The following is a 25,200-nucleotide window of genomic DNA, read 5'->3' on the forward strand; positions in this document are numbered from 1 at the left end:
GTTCCCAAAAGGAAATGAATCATGGTTGGCTACTGAAGGTCAATTGCTGATGGTGAAGAATATCATTACAGGAATTCTTTACCAAATGCTGTAATGGAAGCCGTCAACCCTATATTCAGGGACCTTGCATATGAAAACTTATTGAAGAAATGTCTTCATGGTGGTACCCAATACCCAAATGAAAGTTTTAACCAATGTGCATGGGAAAGATTGCCAAAAACCATTTTTGTAGGAAGAAATGCACTTGCTATTGGTGTCTATGATGCAGTTTCATGTTTTAATGATGGTGTGCAAAGCAGGAAATACATTTTAGAGAAAATTGGAATCAGCCCGGAGTGAACTGCACCAAAGCTTTGTATGCGATAGACAGAGAGCGTGTAGTGAAAGCAAATAAATCATTTTTGGAGGTGATAAAATCAAGAAGAGTGCATCATAGGAATGTGAAAAGGAAGAAAACTGATTTAGAATATGAAAAGGAACCTGCTTATGGTGCTGGACAGTTCTAAAAGAATGCCAAATACAAGCAGAAACTTTAATGGCCATTTTCCGCAAAACAAAATTTCTGCACTTAGGTACATGTAACATCCAAAACAAACATCCTATTACTTTCAAACTTGGTATGCTTATTAAACACAAACTCCTTAATGTAAAAACTCTAGAATTTTCCAAATCCATTAAAAACTGTGATAAAAACCTGACACGTTCCACATCATTACGAAGTGTCATATTCATGATCTATGGAACAAGTACTAATGTAATCTAATCTAATCTAATCTAATCTAATTCACTACAAAATTTGAGTTTTTTCTAAACATGAAGTTTAAAATGTAACCACTCATTCATTTTTTCATAAATTAAATTAATTCTAGGGTTGCATACACATGTAAGTACGGTTTGTATGTAGTGCAAAATTCATCGGAGAATCTCTCTTACTTATGAAGAAAAGTATACCTATAGCAACAAATGCAACCAATAGTAAGTAAAAGAATGGTGAAATTTCACATGTAAAATAAAAAAATTATTTTGTTACGTGTTTGAACTTCCACTGCTATGAGTGTGAATCCTAAATCCTTCCTGGTCATGCTGACAAAGTTTTGTGAATTTATTTGGAAAAGTATAGACAGTGGAAATTAAAGTAACCTGTGGTGCCTCTCCTGCTCCAAGTCGGCCCATTTGACATTCTACTCGTCTTGAGTATTGTGGGGTGAATTTCAGGCCGCCATATTTCTCTTATGACACCTTTATGATTCTTGCTCTTGTGCAGTGAGAGAAATTTAAAAAGTGTATATAATCAAGTTGTGTGTTAAATTAATATTATAATAAACTTTTAAAAGATTTTATTTTACAAGCTGTATACTTCATTTACATTTCTGTGCCATGTAAGTGACCCATGTTTGTGCCTAGTTTACAAGTTGATTTCAGTTCTTTGGTATCCAATGTAAGATTGGAGTAAATAAGCAACTGGGCAACACTGGGTGATCAAATACTATTTAATGAATGGACTGCTGCTAACTCAAAAGGATATTCACAAGAAAAACTACACTTGTCAAAATTACAAAGAAATATATGAACTGTACATTTGAAAAACATCACTTCCATGAGGCTGTTACTTACAAATAGAACTTTACTTTTATTGTACTTAAATAAATTGTTAATTTTTATACCCAGTGTCTGTAGTTATAATTAGTCAACATACTTCAAATCCGTCTTTGTTGACTACTGACAATTTACTTTTATTTTGCCTTTTTTAAAATTCATTAGGGACTTCACAAATGGCATGAAATCAAACACAATTACAAATATGGTTTGGTTCTAAATCTAAAAACTTTTGAAATGAACAGTTTTAGAGCTCAACCACAAGTGGTTTGATTCCAGTCCACAGACAATGCTTTAAATTAACAAAACAAAACACGTGTGGCAAAATAAAATTGCACTTTCAGTAGTTGTATAGATATTTGAAATACCTCAAGTAATTGATGTAGCTTTTGCCCATTTCCAGGAATATTTTACCATATTGTTTGCTTTATAAGGTAAAACATCGACAGATGAGTTCAAAAACAGTTTTTCAGAAAATGCATAATGTCACCAAAAACTTAACCTATACACTGTTCTCTAAACTCGCTATGCTGCAAAGCAGATTGCTAGTACTTATCTTCAGAAGATACGTGTGGTTCGAAAATTTTCAAAATGGAATTTTTCTTATTATATTATTACTGTTATTGCCTTTAGAACAATGACTAATTTGATGCAGACTCTTCATTTCTGCGTAACTATTGCAACCTACATCCAGTTGTATCTCTTTTCTGTAGTCAAACCCTTGTTCTCTTCGACATTTTTGCACATCACAATTCCCTCCATCACCAAATTGACTCTTAAGAATGTGTCCTATTAACCCCTCTTTTACGCAAGTTCTTTTATCCCCAACTGCATTCAGCACTTCCTCGTCAGTTATTCGATCTACACATCTGATCTTCAGCATTCTACTGTAGCACCTCATTTAAAAGCTACAGTTCTACTTCTGTCTGTATTCCTTACTGTGCATATTTCACTTTCACATTATGGCTGCACTCCAGGCAAATACTTTCAACCTTAAAACACTTAAATTTATTTTCAATGTTGTTATTTCTACAGTTTTTCTTATTTCTCATTTTACAGCATCTTTAGTTCTGCTGTCACCAGATATTTTGCTTCCCAAACTGAAAAACTCATATAATAATTTCAATGTCCTCATTTCCTAATACAAATGCCCCAGAATCACCTGACTTAGCTTGAATACAATCCAGTAATCTTTCACTTTTACTGAGGCTTTGCCTTAATCTCTTTTCAAGACATTACGCATTCCAGTCAGCTGTTCTTTCAAGTCCTATGTAGTCCCTGAAAGATCTACTATGTCATCGGTAATCCTCAAAAGTTTTTAGGTTCTTCTTGAATTTTAATTCCTTTTCAAACTTCTCCTTTGTTGCTTGTTCATTGTACAAATTGAATAATATGGGGAATCGTCTGCAATCCTGCCTTTATCTCTCTTCTCAAATAATGCTTCCCTTCATGTCCTTTGCCCCACCTTTGACCACGTTGTTTCAGTCTGGTTTCTGAGCAAGTTGTATTTAGTTGTCCAAGTTGCATTTTGTCTTTTGTGTCCTGTATTTTATCCCTGATACCTTCAGGATTTGGAAGTGTGATCTCTGATCAACACTATCAAAAGCTTTTTCCAAACATACAAATGGTATATGTGGCATTGCCTTTCTTCAGCCTAACACGTAAGATACATCATAAGAGTCAGTACTACTTCATGTGTTTGTATGTTTCTCCAGAACCAAAACTGATATTCCCCACTTCAGTTTCATTATTTGTTTATATCTATAAACGGATGGTCGGGTATAACTCACAACTGTCTGCATCCGCCTGCTATGGTATTGGGATTACTACATTCTTCTTCAAGGCAAGAGTATTGTGCCTGTCTTAAGTATCCTGTATATCAAGTAGAACTGTTCTGCTATTGTCAGTTCTCCCAAGGTTCTTCATAAGAATAAAGGAATGTTGTCTCTCACATGCACCTTGTTTAAACTTTGATCTTGCTGCATTCTATCAAATTCTTCCCACATCATCACACAGAGGTCTCATCTTCATCAATTTCTCTTTTCTCCCAAGGGTTCTTTAATTTACCTATATGCAGCACCTATATTTCCTTATTATACAACATACATATTATTTTTTGTGTCCCAGAAGTAGTCAGTCCTTTGTTGCAGAAATTTAAACATGGAAAAGAACGTTAAATATACAGAAAAACGCAAATCTATGGCACACTGGGGAAGACTGTAATTAATTTTCCATACCTCTACATGAAGATTTGGTCCAAATATGTGCGAAATAATCTGGTTTTCGATAAGCCAGTTGGCAAGATTCTGGCCTACATTTTCTACTTCCATTATGCTTTCATTGTTGCACAGTTCATTGAACATGTTGATGTGGCTGTTGATCTGTGCAATTCCTGCAAGCCTCATAGTCAGTGTAGAGCTGGTAAAATATTTAAAAGCCAAATCAAGGCCATCACGGTCAAAAGCAAGTGGTGAATCAAGAGGATCCTTCACAGCACTCCACATGAAATCTGGAAATCAGAATAACCAAAAAATTATTTCTAAATACCAACACTAGGTTAAATTACTTTTTAAATTTTACCATGTTAGTACAGAATTACATTTTAGATTATTTTAATTTATCAATCAGCATTCAGGAAGCAAAAATAAAATGTTTCTGTTTCCTTCCTTTCAAAATTATTTTACACTTACTATCAGATATATTTCCTCTACTTGAAACCAAACTTGTTACAAAGAAAATAGTGACACTTCACAAAAGCATTTAAACACAACATCTTTAATATTATAAAGAAATGATTCGTCCCTTGCTGCATGTAACATGCATTTGTGTACCACTGTTTTCCTCTACATTAAAACTGATAATTCCACAGGACAAAAACTTCCTTATTTTCAGTGGAAGAATAAAAATCTCCAGGGTGCTGTTTATTACATTACCTGCCATTGTTTTGATACCAGGAACACGAAGATCCTTATCCGGAAGGCCGCACATGTATCTCAATACACGTGACCGCAACGGAACAAACAACTGTACAACTGAACGATAGTTGAGCCATAATTTAAGATTGCACACAACTGCAACAAGTGCATGGGCAAGTGGCACAGGCAAGGATGAGTTCTCAAAACATGCTGTCATCGCTGCTGGTCCACCAGCCTAGGAAGAAAGGAAGGAATTTCTGTATGTACATTTAGCACACTTCTCAAACAGAATGCAGCATATTTCTCAATACATGACTATATAAAGGAAATTACACATAACATAAATCATCTCATATATATGCACTGTCCACATGAAATAAAAATCTTACCAAATAGCAGAGATGCTGAGTCGCAGATAGGCACAACAAAAAGGCTGTAACAATATAAGCTTTCGGCCATCAAAGGCCTTTGTTGACACACACACACACACATACACACACACACACACACACACACACACAAATGACTGCAGCCTCTGGCAGCTGAAAACATGTCATCACCTTTTTGCACTGTACAGCTTGAATCCTTCCAAGATGTTTCACTTATTTCTTTTTGTGTGGTTCTTCTTGGTTTACTCACACTTTCTAGTTAATGTCTCTTGGGCAACTTGCACATCAGGAGCTCAAGTGTCATAGCTGTAATCGTATGGTGAACATGACTGATGAGTGTTCCCATGTAGTGTAGTGTCTTGATGTTATTGATGGCGGTGATGGCAGAGAACACAGGTAGTGAAATTCAGCATTAGCATGTATTCTATAAGCAGCAGTTATAAAAATGAAATAGGTGGAAAAAATTTAGTATACTGTTTATTGTTTCAAAAGTAATTGCCATATTTGTCAACACATTTATTCCACTTTGAGACAAGAGATGGTCAATGCCTTTGAGGAAAACGGTTTGCAGTTTACATAACCACGATTATACCCTGGCATGCTTCTCTTCATCCAAAGCTGACTGATGGCCATAAATGTCTTTCTTCAGGGCTCCAAACATACAGAAATCACATGAGGTCGGGGATGTATATGTTTTCCCATCAAAACTTCTGCAGCCTGGCTGAATCAATCTTCACAACATTAGGCGGGTCAGATTGAATGAAACAATGGTAGCCGTTTGTTCTTAATGGAAGCTTGTACATTTTTATGGTATTTGACGGTTTGTGAAAACTTGTCTTCTTGCTGTTATTAGCCTCTACACCATGCAGTCTCCACGGTTCATCTCTCCGCCACCAATAAAGACAGCAATAACACTTATCAGTCAGGACTTTCTTCCTTTTCTGTGCATTTGTAACAATTTACTGCAAGATCAAGTAGTATGCTATTACTAGCCTAAAACATCACAGCCCGCCACTAACACCTGTTAATCACAAAGTTATTTTCAGCAATATATATGACAGGTACCTCCTAGCAGGTAGGTTTTGTAGACTGGGGACTCAGCTGTTTATCTGTCTTTCCTATTTTTCAAACTCTCCCTTTTGTCCTGGTACACTACAGATTTGACTTGTCTTTTTCTACTATTCAATGCAGTCAACAAATAGTCACTCTTTCCACATGTTCATCACCGTCACAGAGCTCTTCTTCTTCATCGTGTAGCTGTGACTGAGCATTACAGGTTTGAAATGATATAATGGCTGCCACTCTTCCCGAGATTTCCACTTGCAAAGCAGGGAAAGAAAGGTCTCTACGTCGTAATGAGATTTATTATGTTCTTGTACACCTTTTACTACATGTAAAAATAATTATTATTTGGTGGGCTTACATCTTGCTAGGATTTTGAAAATGTTTGCAGCCTTATTTATGACACTGCTAGGAAAAAGGAACCTTCTGAAATTTTGGGAGTAACAATGAATACAACTTGGAAGAAAACAACAAGAGACTGAGCTTCATCAATATCAATTTTTGAGACGCAAAATACTCTGCAAGGCCACATGATCATACCGTTGAGTTTAGGGTATGCGCAAATTTTACAAAGAAATGTTTCGACTGTGTGTTCACCGAAAAAGAGCACACAGCCCATATAAAATCTGGTCAGCTGAAAGAGAGATGTTTTGGGAAATACAGTCACAAAATTTGATAGCCTGTTTTGTCAAGCAAACGCACTAGGGTGTGATGTTTGTCCACACTGAGTAGTGGGGCTTACCGATAATTTAGAAGTGCCGTGGGAGTGAGATGCAGAAGCAATGATTGTCTTTTTTTTTTCTTAAAGAGATCTTGCATCTTTTTAATGGTATTCAAGTGCTGTTACTTGTCTTTAAAGATGTAATGTCTGTACAGCCTGCAGTCTCCACACCGCTGCACAAACCATCAATGATGACAGCGATGACACCAATTATAACTAGAAATAACCTGTAAAGCAATACTTCTGATTTGTTGGTACATGACAGGTATAATTTAATGAGTCACCATAGAAGGAAATGGTAGTAATGATTGCTATCAGCCCACAGTAATTTAAATATTTAAGAGAACAAAGCAAACTCTGACCACCAACTTTTTGTAATGGTTATTGTACGTATGAAGTCATATGGGTATAAGTTTTAGATTACTACTGTATTGACCAGAATATAAGCTGCACTTGTGACCTAAATAATTCAGCCATGAATAATTAGGGTGCAGCTTATCCATGTAGCCCTAAAAATATTGCTGTATTTCACATCATAGCATCTTCCACTGTAGTGCTCTTTCCTTAGTTCAAAAAGGAGCAACAATATCACTGATGTTTGGAAAGTAATCATTTTATATGAGTAACAATGTAGTAACTATTATAGTGCCCCGACAGGACAGGCACAGTTTTTCTGTAACTAAAGCATAAACATCAGTCTTCACCAACGAATGATTACTTTGTAATTCGGCACAGTTATGATGGAAATTCCTAGTTTGCTATTATTCATTACACAAGGAGTACATATATCACAGCAACTTGCACAAAGTACGCTATGACTGAATCTAATGCGCATTGTTTATTTCCATTTGAGAAAAAGTTGTAAACTGCTTTTTCATCAGGGAATTTTGAAGAAAGCCAAAAGCTGGGAAATAGCCAGAACTTGATGACAGGGTTATTTCTTGTGTACAAGATAAAAGGAAATATGAGATACTTATCTCCTAACAAATAATCTAGTGACACACCTCGAAAATTGCAAAAACCCTATAACATAATGGGTCTAGGGAGAAAACACTGGCAGAAGATGAACATAACAAATAGTTAACGTCTGATGAGTGGTTGAGGTATAGTTTAAGCTCAGCAGGGCAACCAGGATGCGTTTACAACAGAAGAGCATAGCTTAACAAGTCTTGGGAGAATTCAGAGACTACAGTGGAACATAATGAAGAGTTAAAGTAGGTTTTGGGTCTGAGTAAATATGAACAAAAATCTACAATGCTGGAAATGGTTTCCACTCAGCAGATATGGAGAGGACCTATGCACAATGACATAACTGCAAGTAAGCAACTGGGTTTTACTGTCAGGGCGTTTAATGACAGTTGCAGGTCAACTACAATGGACTGTGCAGTTGGACCCTAAGTAGCATAAACAGCTGGCTGATGACAGATATAACACACACTTTAATAACATGAAATGAGGCCAGGAAGACTGGTACAGAAAATGCAAGAGCATTAAGTCAATCAATAAAATACAATAAATCATATAAGAAGTTACTACCTCCAATCATAAACATATATTTATAATCAAACCCTTCATCCCAACACCAGTGTTTCCAATTACTGAGTGATAAATAATTCAATGATACACAATAAACCATATGTTCAGTAATGGCATTGGACAGCAGCCATCACTGAGAAAAACAACAGTGTTAAATATTCTATAATATTATGTTTACATGTCTAAGAGTGTCGAACCAGACCATTCTCCACATTTACACTGATAAAATGAGACAGTATGCAATTATTAGTGAAGTGATTTATCAGTCCCATGTTGAATGCTGAATATAATTTGAAGCACAAATATTTCTGTTTTAATGAGCTATGTAACTAAAAATATAAGAATTGATGTTGGCAGAAACATCATGACATAATCAGTTAGAACATGTATTTCAGTTATAGAATCATCAGTGAAGGAATGGATGTTCATTTGTATATAAATCAATATGTTGTACAAAATGTTGTTGGGGAGATACTCAAGCTCTCATTGGCTGAAGTGTCATGATTAGGACGATGATGATGATGATTATGGATGCTGGCGGTGAAAGATGTGCCATTGGGAGTAGGCGAGATGGAGAAAATAGGAGAAGAGTTTGGGACATCAATTTAGAAGGAGAGAGAGAGTCTCCTATCACTGGAGAGTACAGCAAAGTGGTGTGATTTTGTTTACGCAGAGACACTTTGGATCGCTTATCAGGTCTTGGTTATGGGCACCTAAGAATGCAGATGAAGGAACTTACATACTGAGTACACATCACAGCTTGATCTTAGAGGAGATTCTGTCATCTTTTATGTCACACTAGATAATTCACAGGCTGCTGATATAGTTCAATAATTAACTTTATTTACGTATAAAACTGGTTGTAGGACCACCATTCAGCAGGAGTTTGGACCTTCCTGCACGTACCACTTGTTCTTAATGGTTAGATTTGCTGTGCTGCCTATGTTTATTACTAATGTTTGTTTTACATCTACATCCATACTCCACAAGCCACCTGACGGTGTGTGGCGGAGTGTACTTTGATTATCTCTACCGGTTCTCCCTTCTATTCCAGTCTCGTATTGTTCGTGGAAAGAAAGATTGTCAGTATGCCTCTGTGTGGGCTCTAATCTCTCTGATTTTATCCTTATGGTCTCTTCGTGAGATACACGTAGGAGGGAGCAGTATACTGCTTGACAGCTCAGAGGGCATGTTCTCGAAACTTCAACAGAAGCCCGTACCGACCTTCTGAGTGTCTCTCTTGCAGAGTCTTCCACTGGAGTTTATCTATCATCTACGTAACGCTTTCGCGATTACTAAATGATCCTGTAACGAATCGCGCTGCTCTCCATTGGATCTTCTCTATCTCTTCTATCAACCCTATCTGGTACGGATCCCACACCGGTGAGCAGTATTCAAGCAGTGGGCAAATAAGTGTACTGTAACCTACTTCCTTTGTTTTATGTTCAATAATTTATAACTCACACGTCTTGTCTACCCTCAATTATTCGACCTCAAGATCATGTTTTACTAAATTATTTTGCTAATACATGAACAGGGTGTAAAGCAGATGGTGTATGTTTCGTCTCTAGGACTTTTATGGGTGACAGAGGGGGCAAAGCAGTAATGTCACGAACTTAAACATATAGATAGAATTATCTGGGAGTATCAACTGGTTTCACAGGTTTACATGCATATGCGGGCTTTCTGTACTGCACAGATACGGACAACCAGAAGATTTTACTGACAAACTTTGTCAATTTAAAGAGGCACATAATCCAAATGCAGTAGTGCACTCTTACCTTGTACATTGGCTCAGCAATGTCAATGAGATGCTCAACATGTGAAGCAATACGACATGGACTACTGCAGGAAAAGCCGTTACTGTTTAAGAACTAGAAACAAAAAAAACAATGAATTGCTGTGATGTTAGCAATTACTGTAGGAGGAGGAAAGCCGCTCCCATGGTAACTTGAAAAGTGAAACATTGCCCAAGAAAATTTCCTTGAGGATCAGTGATTAGTAGCTATAAGAAACGCTAGATGAACATAGAATTAGTGGTGGACTGGTTAATTACTATTTGTAATTGTAGTGTAAGTGAGCTATGCTAGTGTGGGATGCTATTCAATGTAAGCTCACACCAGAAGTTAAGAATAAAGTTGCTGTACTGGAGACAAACTTACAAGGTGATGACCCCATGGCTAGGATCGACTTTCTTAAAGCACCTATATGGTGGTGTAAGTTAGGGTCCCAGGTATCACACCCCGCACCCATTTGCCCTGGTGGACACTCATTTGCAAGTAATCGACAAAAAAGAGTTTCACAATTTCTTCAGATCCACTGAACCCCACAACTGTATTGCTGATTTTAAAAAGTCGGTTCTAGCCATCAGGACCTTCCCTTGTTAGTCATCATGTCTGGAGGTATGGCTTCAAACTGCAGGAGCTAGATGATGTAAACAAGCCACTTAAAAACTCATCTCCAACAATACTACTCTGATCGGTTTTCAGAAAGGGATCACGGAGTCTCTTCATCTAGCAAGATTAAAAAACTACCAGTCAGCCTTATGTGTGTGTGGATTCTCCCTTCAAGGGCACAATATCACCAGATTCTATCATCACAACACTCAATAAGTGCTGGATGGCCAATGCCAAGCATGGTAGCCAGGACAACATACTTAGCGGGAGTAGCAAAAATACTTGACAATCATGAGACAAATGTCAGCAGTGAAGTTAACAGTGACATCAGTTCAATGAAGTCTGTAATTTCATAGCCTATTTCTGAGTAACTTATGAACATTACAACAACAAGACTGTGACAAAGTTACCCTATATTGTGGTTTGTAAATGTGTGATGTATAATTAATTTTTCTACACTGAGTTTCTCTCTATAAACCTCTGTCTCAACCTTAACCTAACAATAAGTTTCTTGGGACTCAAAGTTCTTTCAAATTTTAACACTAATTTTGCAAGCCATATAATTAGTTCTTCTATCCTCTCTGTTGGTGATCGTATTTTTTCCAATGCACTGAAAGCCACTGAACAACTTCATCTTAGTCGATTTGAGCGAGAATAGTTGATACCTCACTTCAGCGAGAAACTGAGCTTTATTTCAGAATATCTAAGCTCTGGTCTGAAAATGGCAATACCCAAAACAGACAACATGGAATAATTTAAAACAGCTCAGGTGATACAGGCGGAGTTATTTAGATAACTTTTTGAATAGTCTTCTTTACTTTTTTTAACATAAAAGTTTAACTACCAACCCAGTTAAAGCCTTTCTGGATGATGCTCCCTGAATTTTCCACTTGCCAATAACATTTAGAGGAGCAAATTGAAAATCTTACTTTATTACATGAAAAAAAGCGACAGAAGTTACAAGGTTGGCACCTGGAATTTGACAGAACATGCCATCTTAAAACAATGCAATTTTATAAAATACACACAATAACAGAACACAAGAGAGACAAAAATGTACATACCTTGCAAAACAGGCACACATTACGAAGAAGGAATGATGGAATTTCAGGATCATGGAGATCACAAAATACATTTAGTGCTGCAGCTTCTGCTGCAGAAACTTCTTCCAGTTTACCAGCTGAACTCTGTTTGAAAGCAGCATATAAAGGGAAATTTAAGAGGAATACCTGCAAGAGAGAACAAAAATTGAAGCAAATCCCACTTCACACGACAACAATCAAAAATGAAAAGTCAGCTTATCTTAAAGACAAATGGCACAGATGTTTGCAACAATACTGCAGGTAGACATTAGAGAAATACCAACATAAAAAATTATGCTGTCTCAAGTTTCAACACCCTAGAATTTTGAAATTTTGTAATGTTTATTTCTTTCAGCAGAAACAGAGATCGAAATGTAGAAATTTCAGACCTGTATCTCTATTCATTGCTTATATTGTTCATCTATTACCTAGAAATGTGGCAGTAGTCAATTTGGCCACTTAAAGTTTCTTTAAGCACCTATTTCATCTGAGAGCACAGCAAATGCACAGTTGTGCCTCACATCTAAGTGACATGATGCTGCAATGTATCATGAAATGTCAGAACTGACTACTGCTTCTAACCATATCTAAAGTTATGGTACAGGTATTAAAATGGCTTGTAAGTTGTTGGGCAAGAAAGTAATGGAATATTTAGAACAAGAGTCCAAGGCAATGAAAACATTAACAATTTGTAGAATGATTTTATCTCACACAATGCTAAATCAGGTGAAAGTAGTTGTGATGTGTTCAGAGAAGCTAAACCACTGATCGTTAGAGCTGCAAGACAAACTCATCCATAAAAACAGGCATATTATTCAGGAAGAAATGACATGCAGTATTACAGAGGAAGATGGGAAGGAGAGAGGCATCAGTTACTATTACCAATTTTTTGTGGAACATTCAGAATTTGGGAAAAATGGGACTCAATGGGAGGTTTCAGATTGTATCTTCAATGCAACTGGAAGATTGCCTAAGCAAAATAATTCATGCCAGACATCAAGACCAGCACAACTTGCAAAGATAAAAATAAAAATTCAGAGTGCTGCTAATGTTTAGTGGCTGTTTGTTGAAAACAAAATGCTAAAAGGTACAAAACTGTGCACTGAGATGGGAGCTCTTAGTCAACTTGGAAACAACAGTTGTTATTTTTCTCTTCCTCCACCAGATATATTCACTGTAGTTTTGTTACAATGTAAATGGTTAGGTAAAAAATCTATTCACCATGCGGTGGCAGGGCAACACACACACAAAAGGTTTAACTATTACAAGCTTTCAGAGCCAGTGGCTCCTTCCTCTGGCAGAAGAGTTGAAGGGGAAGGAAAAGGATTGGAGAGGTTTAGGCAAAGGGGTACAGTTCACAAAAGTCACACAGAACCCCAGATCTGGAGAGACTTACCAGACAGGATGAGAAGGAAAGACTGATTGTTGGGCATTGTTGCTCATGGATGATGGGAGAAAAGGTGTTCCAGAGGCAAACAAACAACAGTATGGTGTACAGGTGAATTCAGAGTTGCGAAGAACTTTACACGCCTGATGCGCCATGAGAGTTGGCACTGGGTGAAAAGTGGTGGTTCCCCATGCTTGGCACAGAGACTGGGTATCGGGCTGGTCCAATAAGCACCTGTGGACAGCCTAATTTCCTCATGGTCACTAACTTTCATGTAAGAAGGTCTCGCTGACCCATTCACCATATATCCATAGTCTAACCATGAATGCACAAAGACCTGTGACTAAGGCACTTCATAAAATTCTGTGCCTTCTGGGTTCTGGCTTTGAGGGCTCTCATGTGTGGTAACCAGTTGGGAGTCTGAAATGAGACCTAGGAACCTCACTGAGTCTTTACAATATCAAATTGTATCCCTCACACACTAGTCAGGGAAATTAAAACTACAGCGAGAATGATTAAAATGAAGACATACACACACATATCTGCAGAAAACTGAAAACCTGTCCTAGCAGCCCACTCTTCCAACCTCCTCACTCCAAGTTGCAACTGATGGGTCACTGCTGCAACACTACAGGAGGAATAGACAACAGCAAAACCATCCACAAATGAAGACCACTAAACAGGACTCCATACCATAGATGTGATACTGTTTATCACTATGGCAAACAGGGTAACACTTAAAACACAGCCCTGAGGAACACCATTCGCCTGCTCAAAACAATCTGACAACATGTCAACAATTCCAGACCTAAAAAAGTGCTTAGAAAGGACTATATGAAGATGGGAAAGTAGCCCCATTGACGGAGTTGCACAAGAATACTGTGTCTCCAAGTAGGGTTGTATGCCTTAATGATATCAAAAAATATAATGAGACAGTGATGTTCATTTCGAAAAGCCTGCTGAACAGCCACCTCTAGTAAGGTCAGGCTGTCGACAGCGGACCAAAATCTTCGGGATCCACATTGAAAGTGGCTAAGGAGTTTCCTGGTCATTATAAACCGGATCAGACGATAGTTAACCATTTGGTCCAAGGCCTTTCCTACACAGCTCATGAAGACAATACTCCAGTAACTACTGGGACATGGACGGTCCTTTTATTGTCTGAGAGAGGTATCAGAATTGCCCCTCTCCATGAGTTGCACACTGGGAAAGTTGTCTACTTGCCAGACAAGATTAAAACATTTTTAGAGAGATTTCCTTTGATGCTTCTGGTAAATAAACATCAAAGCATACAGTAACAGATTTGGTTATGACCAAGAGCAGTATCACAAGCCACAGACACTGTCGATTCCAGCTCCCACATGGAGAAAGGTCAGTTGTACGATTCAGTATAGTGGGATCTAAAGTCCAGCTTTCCCCTCTCTGCAGTTGCACAGTAGCAGCAAAATGCCAGATCCTGCCTGGCAACGGCAGTATTCACTGTAAAATTTCTTCCATTGTCTGAGCGATGTCTCCAGGCATTGTTTGGAACACCCGTTTCAGCAGTGCTGATACTGGTAAACGCATGTGTGTTTACTGGAAATCCTCTGATGGCATCCCATACTTTTGCAGAACAAGTGGAGTGGTTGACAAGAGTCCAGGAATGTTTGCCATGATCTTTTCTTATTCTCCTTATTTACGGGTCGAGAATTGACTCTCACAACTCTAAAAACTGTGAGGTTGTCTTCTGCTGGGCAGCATTCAAACCATCGGAGAGGGGCTGAACAGCACTCATCGGTCCATTTCTGTCCTGCATAGCTCAACAGCACTCATCGGTCCACAAAGGTACAGACCCCTTCCAACATTACCGGAAGACTTTGGGATGGATAAGTCAGCGGCATGATGGATCACTCATCTGATGTGGTCCACCAATTCCTGGATATTATTGCAGAGTTCAAACACAGCCAGATAGCTGAATGGCCTCCAGTTAGCCCTGCTGACCATCCATTTCCATGGCTTTTGTTCAGATAATGCTCCATCTAATAGGCGAATGAGAAGTGGGAAGTGCTCACTGGAATGAAGGTCGCCAATGACTTCCCACTGAACAGAGTCCCCAAGGGCTGAGAGGTCGATGGCTGACAATGACCCAGTAGCAGCACAGAAATGAGAACAGTATCTGTATCAATAATATTATCTTGGAACTATTCCATTTGGTCCATGTTTGCATAGAAAAATAGTAATATCACAAATTGAGTCCGCCTTGATGCAAACACCGTGTTATTTGTTTATTTCTTTATTATCCCAAACTCGTTTTGGCAACAAATATCACCATCATCAGTGTTTTTTCTTCTTCTTTTTTTATTTTTATTTTTTTAACTTAAACTTTCAGAAAATGGTATGGTTGTACAAACACAGTAGAACATAATTACATTTTTACAAATTGTCTTTTGAAATATAGTTTTATATTAATACTTTTATACTACCTTATTTATTGTATGCTACAGCATGTTTTAAGCTATTATTGGTGCTGTTTGTGACGTATTTTCTTTTGCCATCTTTTTATACTTAGCGAACATCATGTCATCTGCAACCATGTGAGCGGCTGTTAGTAAACAAATACCAGAAGGTGAACTCCGTATCTCAGCAGTATATCCTTGGGGTTGTGGTAGTGTTTGTGGAAACCAGTTATTTTGGTGTGTATTTAGCTGTTGCTTAGCTATTTGTATACTCATGTTCGTTAGATGGTGTGTGGCTGTTTTTTTTTTTTACACAGAAAAACAAAAGTTTTGCACTTTGTTTCTGATCCATAATCTTACACCATCTTGTTGTTCGCGCGTGTCACGAGAGGTGTATCGCAAGTGGCGAGAAAGGCTATGAAAAACTGTAGTGCGGATTACGACAACAAGAAACTAAATTTCTTGGATCTTACAATCACAAGAAACAACCAGCAACATGAATTCTCCATCTACAGAAAAGCCACATCCACAAGCACTATTATCCACAGCTCATCCAACCACCCGACAGTGCATAAATATGCCAGTTTCACACACATGCTCCACAGGATAAACAGAACACCTCTTAAACCAGGAAAATACACCCAGGAACTAAACATAATCAAACAAACTGCTGTTGAAAACGAGTACAAAACACACATCATAAACAAACTCAACAACAAGGTAAAATGGAAACATGGGGCACACAGAGACAACCCAGCAGACCACACCACTTCAGGAAAAAAAAGAGAGAGATAGTACACACTAACATACAATAACAAAATATCACATAGAATAGGAAACATCTTAAAAAAGCAACGGATCCCAATAACATTCAGAACAAACAATACAGTTCAGAAAAGACTAAGACCAGCCAGAAAAACCTCAGACAAATTCAGCAACGCTGGAATATATCAACTCACTTGCAACTCTTGTCAGGCCCACTACATAGGACAAACAAGCAGAAATTTCCGAACGAGGTACACAGAGCACATGAGAGCTCTAAGAAGTGACAGCACACATTCAACTTTCGCAGAACATCTAATGAACAAAAACCATAACCCCACTAACATCGAAAACAATCTACGCATTCTGAGAAACAGCAACAGTCTATACCGACAACTAAAGATAGAAGAAAATTACCACATACAAAAGGCTATAGTCGAAGGGAAAAATGTAATAAATTAAAACACAACACTCCGCAACAACACACTCTTTGCCGCTCTGAGAGAACTGACCAAGAACACAGAAAAGAAAGCACACACACGCAAAAGAACCACCTCCCCATCACACACAGAGACATAAATAATGAACAGAAGTCATCGTAATTCGCCCCACAGTTTTTCATAGCCTTTCTCGCCACTTGCAATATGCCTCTCGCGACGCGCGCGAACAGCAAGATGGCTTAAGATTATGGATCAGAAACAAAGTGCAAAAGTTTTGTTTTTCTGTGTAAAAAGCAGCCACACCCCATCCAACGAACGTGAGTACACGAATAGCTAAGCAACAGCTAAATACACAAAATAACTGGTTTCCACAAACACTACCACAACCCCAAGGCTATATTGCTGACATACGAAGTTCACCTTTGAGTATTTGTTTACTAACAGCCACTGGTGGTTGCAGATGACACGATGTTCACTAAGTATAAAAAGACGGCAACAGAAAAGGAGCACACAAAATATGTCACAAACAGCGCCAATAATAGCTTAAAACATGCTGTAGCATACAATAAATAAGGTAGTATAAAAGTATTAATATAAAACTATATTTCAAAAGAAGATTTGTAAAAATTTAATTATGTTTCACTGTGTTTGTACAACCATACCATTTTATGAATGTTTTAGACTTAAAAAAAAAAAAATCATGATGGTGATATTTGTCGCCGAAACTAGTTTGGGATAATAAAGAAATAAACAAATAACACGGTGTTAGCATCAAGGCGGACTCAATTTGTGATATTGCTGTTTTGGGAGTATCTGTGTTGCACAGCACGTGAGAAGCGATGAGCTCTCCATAACCCGACCCCAATGGCAAGTACAGGTCAAGCTCCACAAGGAATGACGGGCACTGAAGTCTCCCAGTAGGATAAATGGTTGGGGGAGTTGATCCATAAGATCTGGGAGAACCTCAGAGTCTATCGCACCTTGCAGAAGTAAATACAGTGAGCAAACAGTGATCCTTGGACGTGCATGAATTTCAGTTGCAACTGCTTGCAGGTCAGTAACCAGGGAAAGAGCAAAGGAGTGATGGGCGTTATTGACAAACACAGCTACACCTCCCTTGGACTCTCCCCAGTCAGGTCGTCCCAGTAATACTTACAGCCTCGCAGTACAGGATATTAAATGCTTTAAAACACATTGCCTGTAAACAGAAGCATGGGGAGCATTCTTGTGCTAGGAGGTTCAGTTCCTCCATGTGTGTCCTGAGTCCATTAAACGTTCTTCTGGAGGACGTGAGCCATCTATCACGGGGTAGCACTTTTATCCTATCTTTCTGCTGGGGAGTGAAGCTGGGGCTCAGTCTTGGGATGAGATGATTTCCCAAGTCCAAAATTGAGGTCCATTAGCGCTACAAAAGAATCATGAGACACACCAAGAGGATGACGTTGACATTGTAGAACTGTTTACTTCCCACCTCAGTCAGCAGTGGACACTTCACCTTTGATTTTTTGCCCGAGGTAGTCTTTGGGGCCACAACCATGGCTGTGGAAGTAGCAGCACTGGACGGTGAACTGGACTGAATCTTTTGATGGGCAGGGAGCTCCACAACGTTGGTAACCACAGCCTTTTCTGAAGTTCTTGAAGGGAGATATGAGTGGTGAAATAACTACTGCATTTCACACATTCGTAGTCTCCTTAAGGGCACGCAGTTTGCTGTGTGTGCTGAGATGATACCATTCCATCTCCCAAAGCTGAAGAACCTCATGGCGTAATAATGATTGCAGGTCAGTAACAGGGATTCCAATCTCCAGAAGCAGTTTCCGTGTAGCCTGTCGGCAAGCTCATTTCCTGGGATTTTGACGTGGTCTGCAGTCCACACAAACACCACAGAAGGAATGGACCGTTCCAGGGCATATATGGACCCTTCTGTCCCCCACCAGCTTTTCTGAAATAAGCAGATGAGACTTATCCTTACAACACATTCTGTGCTCCTGTAACTATCCTGGCCTCAACCTATGGTAATGTACTGTGTCCCCACACCCTCAACTTAACAATCCCCACCCCTCTGTCCTATCATCTCTTCTTCATTCTCATTTCCCACTCTGTTTATTTGGCACCCTCTGCCAACACATCTACTCATCTTTCCCTGCTCCTCTTCTTTTTTGCTCCTTTTCCCCCACCCCCTTCCCCACAACCTCCTGATGCTGCACCTGATGGCATTCTAGTCCCTGCACACTCCACTGGGCAGCATTCTGTCTCTATCTTCCCACCCGTACACTACCATCCCTTCCTCTTCTCGCTCCCTCCAGACTGTTACTTGTATCCCACACGATAGTTTCATTCCAGCCCGAGATGCTGGAGTTGGCAGTCATGTGTATGAGGCATGCTTGCTTGTGTGTATGAATGGTGTGTGTCTCTCTTTTACTGATGAAGGCTGTGCTCAGCAGCTCTGTGTGTCTTTTAATTGAGCCTGTCCACAATTTAATGTGTCTTCTTTACAGTAAGTACCAATCTGTCTTTTCCTATATTGTTGATATTCCTCTTTGAATATAGAACGACAAAACTCTCAAAGCTGCTCTCTTTCCTTTTCACTGTTAAAAACACACTCCGATTGCCCGTGTGTGTTCTGTTACTAGACCCAAAACTTTTACAATTAACTCCTGAGTCAGGAGAACCAGCTACATGTACTCTCTTATTTGACTGGGTGTTAGTACCTACCAGTGACCCATCCTTTCCACTGGGAGGAGAGGGAGGTAGTTTCGAATATTCCATTTCGGTCCCACAAGCAGCTAGGGAAATGAACGTCCACAGAGACAGAGCCCTACACACCTAGGTATGCCTCATGCAGCAGGATCCCCAAAGGTTGCCTACTAATGACAGCTTTGACTCAACAGCCATGCATCTCAATGGCGCACAGCACACCTTGAGACCGAAGTGTTTTTAAGAGGTTTTTATCATCCTCACAATCCAGGTGGTCAAGCCAAGATCCCTGTGACACACAACATTCCACCGCTGCACTGCATAGTGGTTTCTGAAATGTGCCCATAGTTTACAGCGACAGAGGACTGGCAGCACTTACCAGTCCTCAGCTCAGGAACCCCAGAGTCTCCATGCCCGCACCCAGCAAACAAATGCTGGGCCCTTAGTCCTGTTCTCCGCCTTCTTGAGGGGGAAAGCATTGATCTTCCTGTAGGAGCCACCATCTAGCAGGCTCTGTACTTTCTCTATATAGTCCTTGTGGGAAAAAACAACAGCAGTGTTGCCTTTAACAGCAAGTTGATTTCCAGACTGAGTACTGTTCAAAACTGTTTGGACTTCTGTGGGGTACCATCTGCTGCAAATTCATGACACTAGAAATTGAGTGAACTGTAATGGACAGAACAGCATCAAACTTGGTTCAAGAACTAGCAATTTTGATTTCTCATTTGAAAAGAAAAATACTTGTAAACTGACAATACAGCAAAGCATCTACTTGGTTTCCACTCAGGTTAAAGATTACACATCAGAAAACACAGCTTCAGAAACTGGATTGTCGATCAATACTACTTGTGATTACTGTGGTTTCTGTCGAGGAGTATGTTACATAACTGTGACTAATAACAAGATTGTAGAAATAGATGAGCTCACAAAGCAACTCAGAAATATGGGAAAGAACGTATCAAGAACGAAAATGGACAGATTTGGGTATTTGGAGATACAGAAAGATAACCTAGGAAATGTTTCATTGTTAAAGTGTATTCCAGGACTGAACGAACTTTAGTGCCTCTTGTTATGAACTTCATCTAGCCTGTAACCAAAGTCATTACAGATGGATGAAATCTTAAAAACTTTTAAGGGAAAAGGATTTCACCAAGAGTTTGTGAACCATTCTGTTGAATTACTGTCTTCTGAGGATCCATCTATTTGTGTGCAGAACACTGGGCAATTATAGAAATCTCTATCAAAAGAGAAAGATGACCAGGTAACTATATTTTTCGATACCTCTACTTCCACAATTTCCACTTGCGTGATATAAAACTCCCCTGTGGGACTTTGCCAATTTTCTTAGGAGATATTGCTAAAGAGTACCCTGGATATGGACAAAAGGATTCCTACTGGCAGCATATATATCATATGCAATTGTCCAAGGTGAAAATATCAATGACAAATAAGGTAAGTGAAACTGCATTTAATGTCATCATTGGATGATATTCATGACTAGTGGTGGTTGTTGTGAACACTAGAAACAAAATTTGTACCATTCAACTTTTGTCGTCATAGTTGCCATCGCTATAAACAAACTTGATACCTGGTTCCATGACATTGCGCATTCGATATATATCACTTGCAAGCTTTCTTGGAAATTAACACCACCTCATTAACACAAAACTGACTGATCAGTTGTAAACGTAGCAGACATAGTTCCCATGAGTTGTACTAAAGGTTCTAGCAGGTAAAGTGTGTACCATCTCATGTACGAAGACAAGGCTGGTTCGCTTCCTGATTCTCCTGGTTGCCAATGAATCAATGTGACGCGCAACCTTAACAAAGTTTGGCACAATGTGCTTGGTATGACATCTCTTCAAAAATGCAAGAGAATTCAGTAAACAGTATCTATGGTGGCATAGCTTGTTGAATTTCTTCATGTTAATATATCTCCTCTCCATAAAGGTACATGATGTGATTCTTCAGTTTCTCCCAGCATATTTGTTGATCCAACAGTGCACATGACACTGGTGACATGCCTGACTGCTGAAATACTGTGCCCAGTGGAAACAATGAACTGGCGGTTCACTCAAGTCTGTATGTATCTCATTCATTACGTATTGTAATACAGGCTGTATAACACGTACCACAAAATTGTTTATATTGTTATGGGACTACACTGTAAAATTTTGACATTAGAACTACCGTTTTTCCCCCACTAGATTGTGCATTCTGTGCCTATATCCCAATCAGAATTTGGCACAATTATTTCAACTCACTGCTATGAAACATGCTGTTTAGTTTCTACTTGGGTACTTACAACAAGCTGTTGATACAGCCACCTGGCTTTTTTCACATCTCACAGAGAACATCGAAACATCGCTTTGCAAAACATGTAAACAACTGCTCTGTCTCTAACTCTTACTACAACCATAATCAAGAAAAAAACATTATGAGCTCTACATGAAAAATATTGTAATCTTGATGTTCGATATGGATATTTTATTACATAAATGACAGTTTGCACAGGTACTAAAATATAGAAGTCAAGGAATCTGATATTAATACTGGTTTGTGGCTGCTGCAGAGCCATACATCGTATGTCGTGATGAAGAAATTAAGTTTTTTTTTCTTTAACTATACTTGTAGCTTAAAATATAGCTTGTGTATTTCTTAATTTTGAGCTAAAAGACAAGAAAGGGTCTGTGGACATCCATTTATGCATTTAAAATGTGCTATTTTTACCAGCATTGTGGGCTCAAGTCTAGACCAGGGCCAGCTACTGCTAGTAGTGTGGCAAAGCATCAGTTGTATGTAGCTTAGAAGATACTTTCATGTAACCAATAACAGACGAGAAAAAAGTCAATGAATTTCTAGTGCCGAAGTGAATGGATGCCCAATGATTGGACAAATAAATATGATCTTTCTCTAGGCACAAAATATTATTGGTCTTTTAATACAATGTAATGCTTGCAGTAAAAGTCTAGATCTGTACATACACCACTGGCATACTTACATATTTCATGCAATGATGATGTCAGCATTCGCAATGAGATACAATGGGAAGGTAAGTGGGTGTGTCAGCGGCTGGGTGTATCCAGCCGATGAGAGAGTAGCAAACAGACAGTGTTTCGAAGAAATACTGTCATATTCGCACAGCAGTATAGCACCATCTCTGAAATCTTCAGACATTCAGAAGAAATAGGAAAACATTTTGACAACCAAGATTATTAATTTAACTTAAGCAGCGCCTACCAGTATCAACCTGACCACAACCTCTTAATTCACAGTGTATTCAGGAAAATGTCAAATACTTGTGACAACAGCAAAAAAGAGAATGGTTTCTACTTTGGCACTAGAAATTCATTGACTTTTTTCTCGTCTATTATTGGTTACATGGAAGTATCATCTAAGCTACATAAAACTGATGCTTTGCCGTACTACTAGCAGTAGCTGGCCCTGGTCTAGACTTGAGCCCTCAATACTAATAGGAATAACACATTTTAAATGCAGAAATGGATATCCACAAACCCTTTCTTGTCTTTTAGCAGTTCAAGAGGCACACAAGCTGCCTAAAACTGGTGGAAACACAAATGTGTGCTGTGATCCTTATATTTTCAGCTACAAGTATAGTTAAAAAAAAAGCCATTTCTTCATCACGACATACAGATGTATGGCTCTGCAGCTGTATAAACTTGAGATACACCCAAGCATGTACCATATTATGCACTTGTTTGTATTCATGAATGTTATGAGAACAGAAACACCAGTAAACAGCAAACAAAAAAGACAGATAATTTAAACTGAATACTGAAACAGGCAATAATCTGAATCTTCTCACATAACTTTATGTATTCTTGTCAAAGAGATAAGCTGAAAATACCTAAACCTATAATATATGTGACGAAATCCCTCTGGGTTACCACCAGTTGTTTTAACACCATCAACCTGCAGCAATGTTTCATCAAATTTACTAATTTTCAGGTAGATTTTGAATGGGGAAATGTTAACTGTTTGCATTCTCATTAAAAAGAATTAAATATCAATAAATTTCAGGGTGCCTATCACTTTAGAATTACAGGTTACCTCTGAATTTGATGAACTTTTGGGACTTCTACTATGCAATCTACACCAATAATAACAGTAACACCAGTATGGTACTTTATGATAGTTGTTTGAGCGATTCCACAAATACCAGGGAAGGAAAATTAGTGTTTAAGATCCAAGAGATGGATTTACAGAAGCGTCCGATTTCACCCATCTGCTTTGACCCATGATGTCATCAACGTGGCGGAAATGGCTAGTTGCAGCGTATACAATACGGCGACAATGACATCACTACATACACGCTCCAACAAACGCAAACAAAAATAAAAATGACAAAATAACGTCTCACTCCAAAAATGAAATGGAACTAATGGGACAACCATAAAAAAATTGGGAGATTAGGGCGGGCACAAGCTAAATATATAACAATAAAAAACACTGAACCATCTTAAAACAAATAATACAAAAAAATTAAAATTAAACACTCTGCTACACCAACAAAACCACAGGAATCTGACATTTCCATACATCAATTAGCTCAGTTGCAACCATCAATACCAAAAAAATCAACCTACAACCACAAAAAGTGGAATCGGACATTTCTCTTGACATATATAGCTCAACCACAGCTGTCGATACCAAAAATTCATTCCTACAACTCCGAAAAGTGGAACCAAAACACCAACAACTCAAAAACCGAAATACCTCATGCCCATTCCATGAAATAAAACACAACCGACCTGTCATAAATATACAACAGACAAAACATCACAATTACTATAGAATAAAACAAAAACAAAAAGTACTTACCAACAAAAGCCTCTGGCAATACCACCTAGGTTGGCCAACGCACGCGTACATGCGTGCGCCCCCCCCCCCCCACACACACATACACGTGTGCAAACACACCCTCACACAAACGCACCCACGTTATCGCACCAACTACCTAAACTCAAAACCACTTTAGCACGATAACAAACAAAACTGAAATGCACCAAATACCACATGTTAAACTCAGCACATCCACATCCACCACCACAGGGCACAATCAAATACAGCAACACGACATCTACAAACACAACCAACTCAACGTCAAACACCACAATACCATTACGTCACTGGTCAAAGCAGACGAGTGGAATCGGATACTTCCATTGACCCCAAGAGATCATTATAGATGGGAACACATGCTAGGACCACTAGAGGTTAGGGAAAAGAAATCAGCCAGGTTCTTTTCAAAGAAACCGTAACTGTATTTGTTTTGTGTGACTTAGAAAAATGAAGGGAAACCTAAATCTGGATTGTCCTCAAAATGTGTCCTTGCTCAGTTCACAAGTACAACACAAAAATCAAAAGTAAAATAAATGCAGAATTACCTTAGACAGCAAATGCATCAATCTTTCACGGTCAGCCAATGTCCATCCTGACCTTCCAGAGGCAGCAGGATCAGCAGACACACTCATTTCTTTCAACTGTGCAACACTTAACAGAACCACCCCTTGTGTCAGCCAATTGAAACGATCAAAATTTTTGCCATCTCGGAAACAGCAAGTGCATTGCCTGTAAGAGTGAAACAACATACCAAAATACATTGAAAATCAATAAGCAAGAACGGAACTCCATAGCTGCTTATTTGAAACTTTCGATACACTGGCATCTGTTATTTTATTAAACTGGTAATGATGGGACTGAAAATGGCACAAACAACCACTATTTTCTCATCCATTTTTTCATTAAATGTAATATGTTG

At 38.7% G+C, this 25,200-nt stretch overlaps 1 protein-coding gene across 1 annotated transcript in view; it reads right to left on the minus strand.

The window, feature by feature from the left end:
- LOC126177063 (ubiquitin carboxyl-terminal hydrolase 34) overlaps positions 1-25,200 on the minus strand; it is a 479,314-nt gene that overhangs the window by 451,815 nt on the left and 2,299 nt on the right. The window contains exons 3-6 of the mRNA XM_049924303.1: positions 24,827-25,010; positions 11,680-11,844; positions 4,530-4,746; positions 3,834-4,105 (exon numbers count right to left, since the gene is read on the minus strand). Of these exons, the coding sequence (XP_049780260.1) occupies positions 3,834-4,105; positions 4,530-4,746; positions 11,680-11,844; positions 24,827-25,010 (838 nt within the window). The remainder of the gene's footprint in view (positions 1-3,833; positions 4,106-4,529; positions 4,747-11,679; positions 11,845-24,826; positions 25,011-25,200) is intronic.

Source organism: Schistocerca cancellata, chromosome 1 (genome assembly GCF_023864275.1).
Source record: "Schistocerca cancellata isolate TAMUIC-IGC-003103 chromosome 1, iqSchCanc2.1, whole genome shotgun sequence".
Lineage (NCBI taxonomy): Eukaryota > Metazoa > Arthropoda > Insecta > Orthoptera > Acrididae > Schistocerca > Schistocerca cancellata.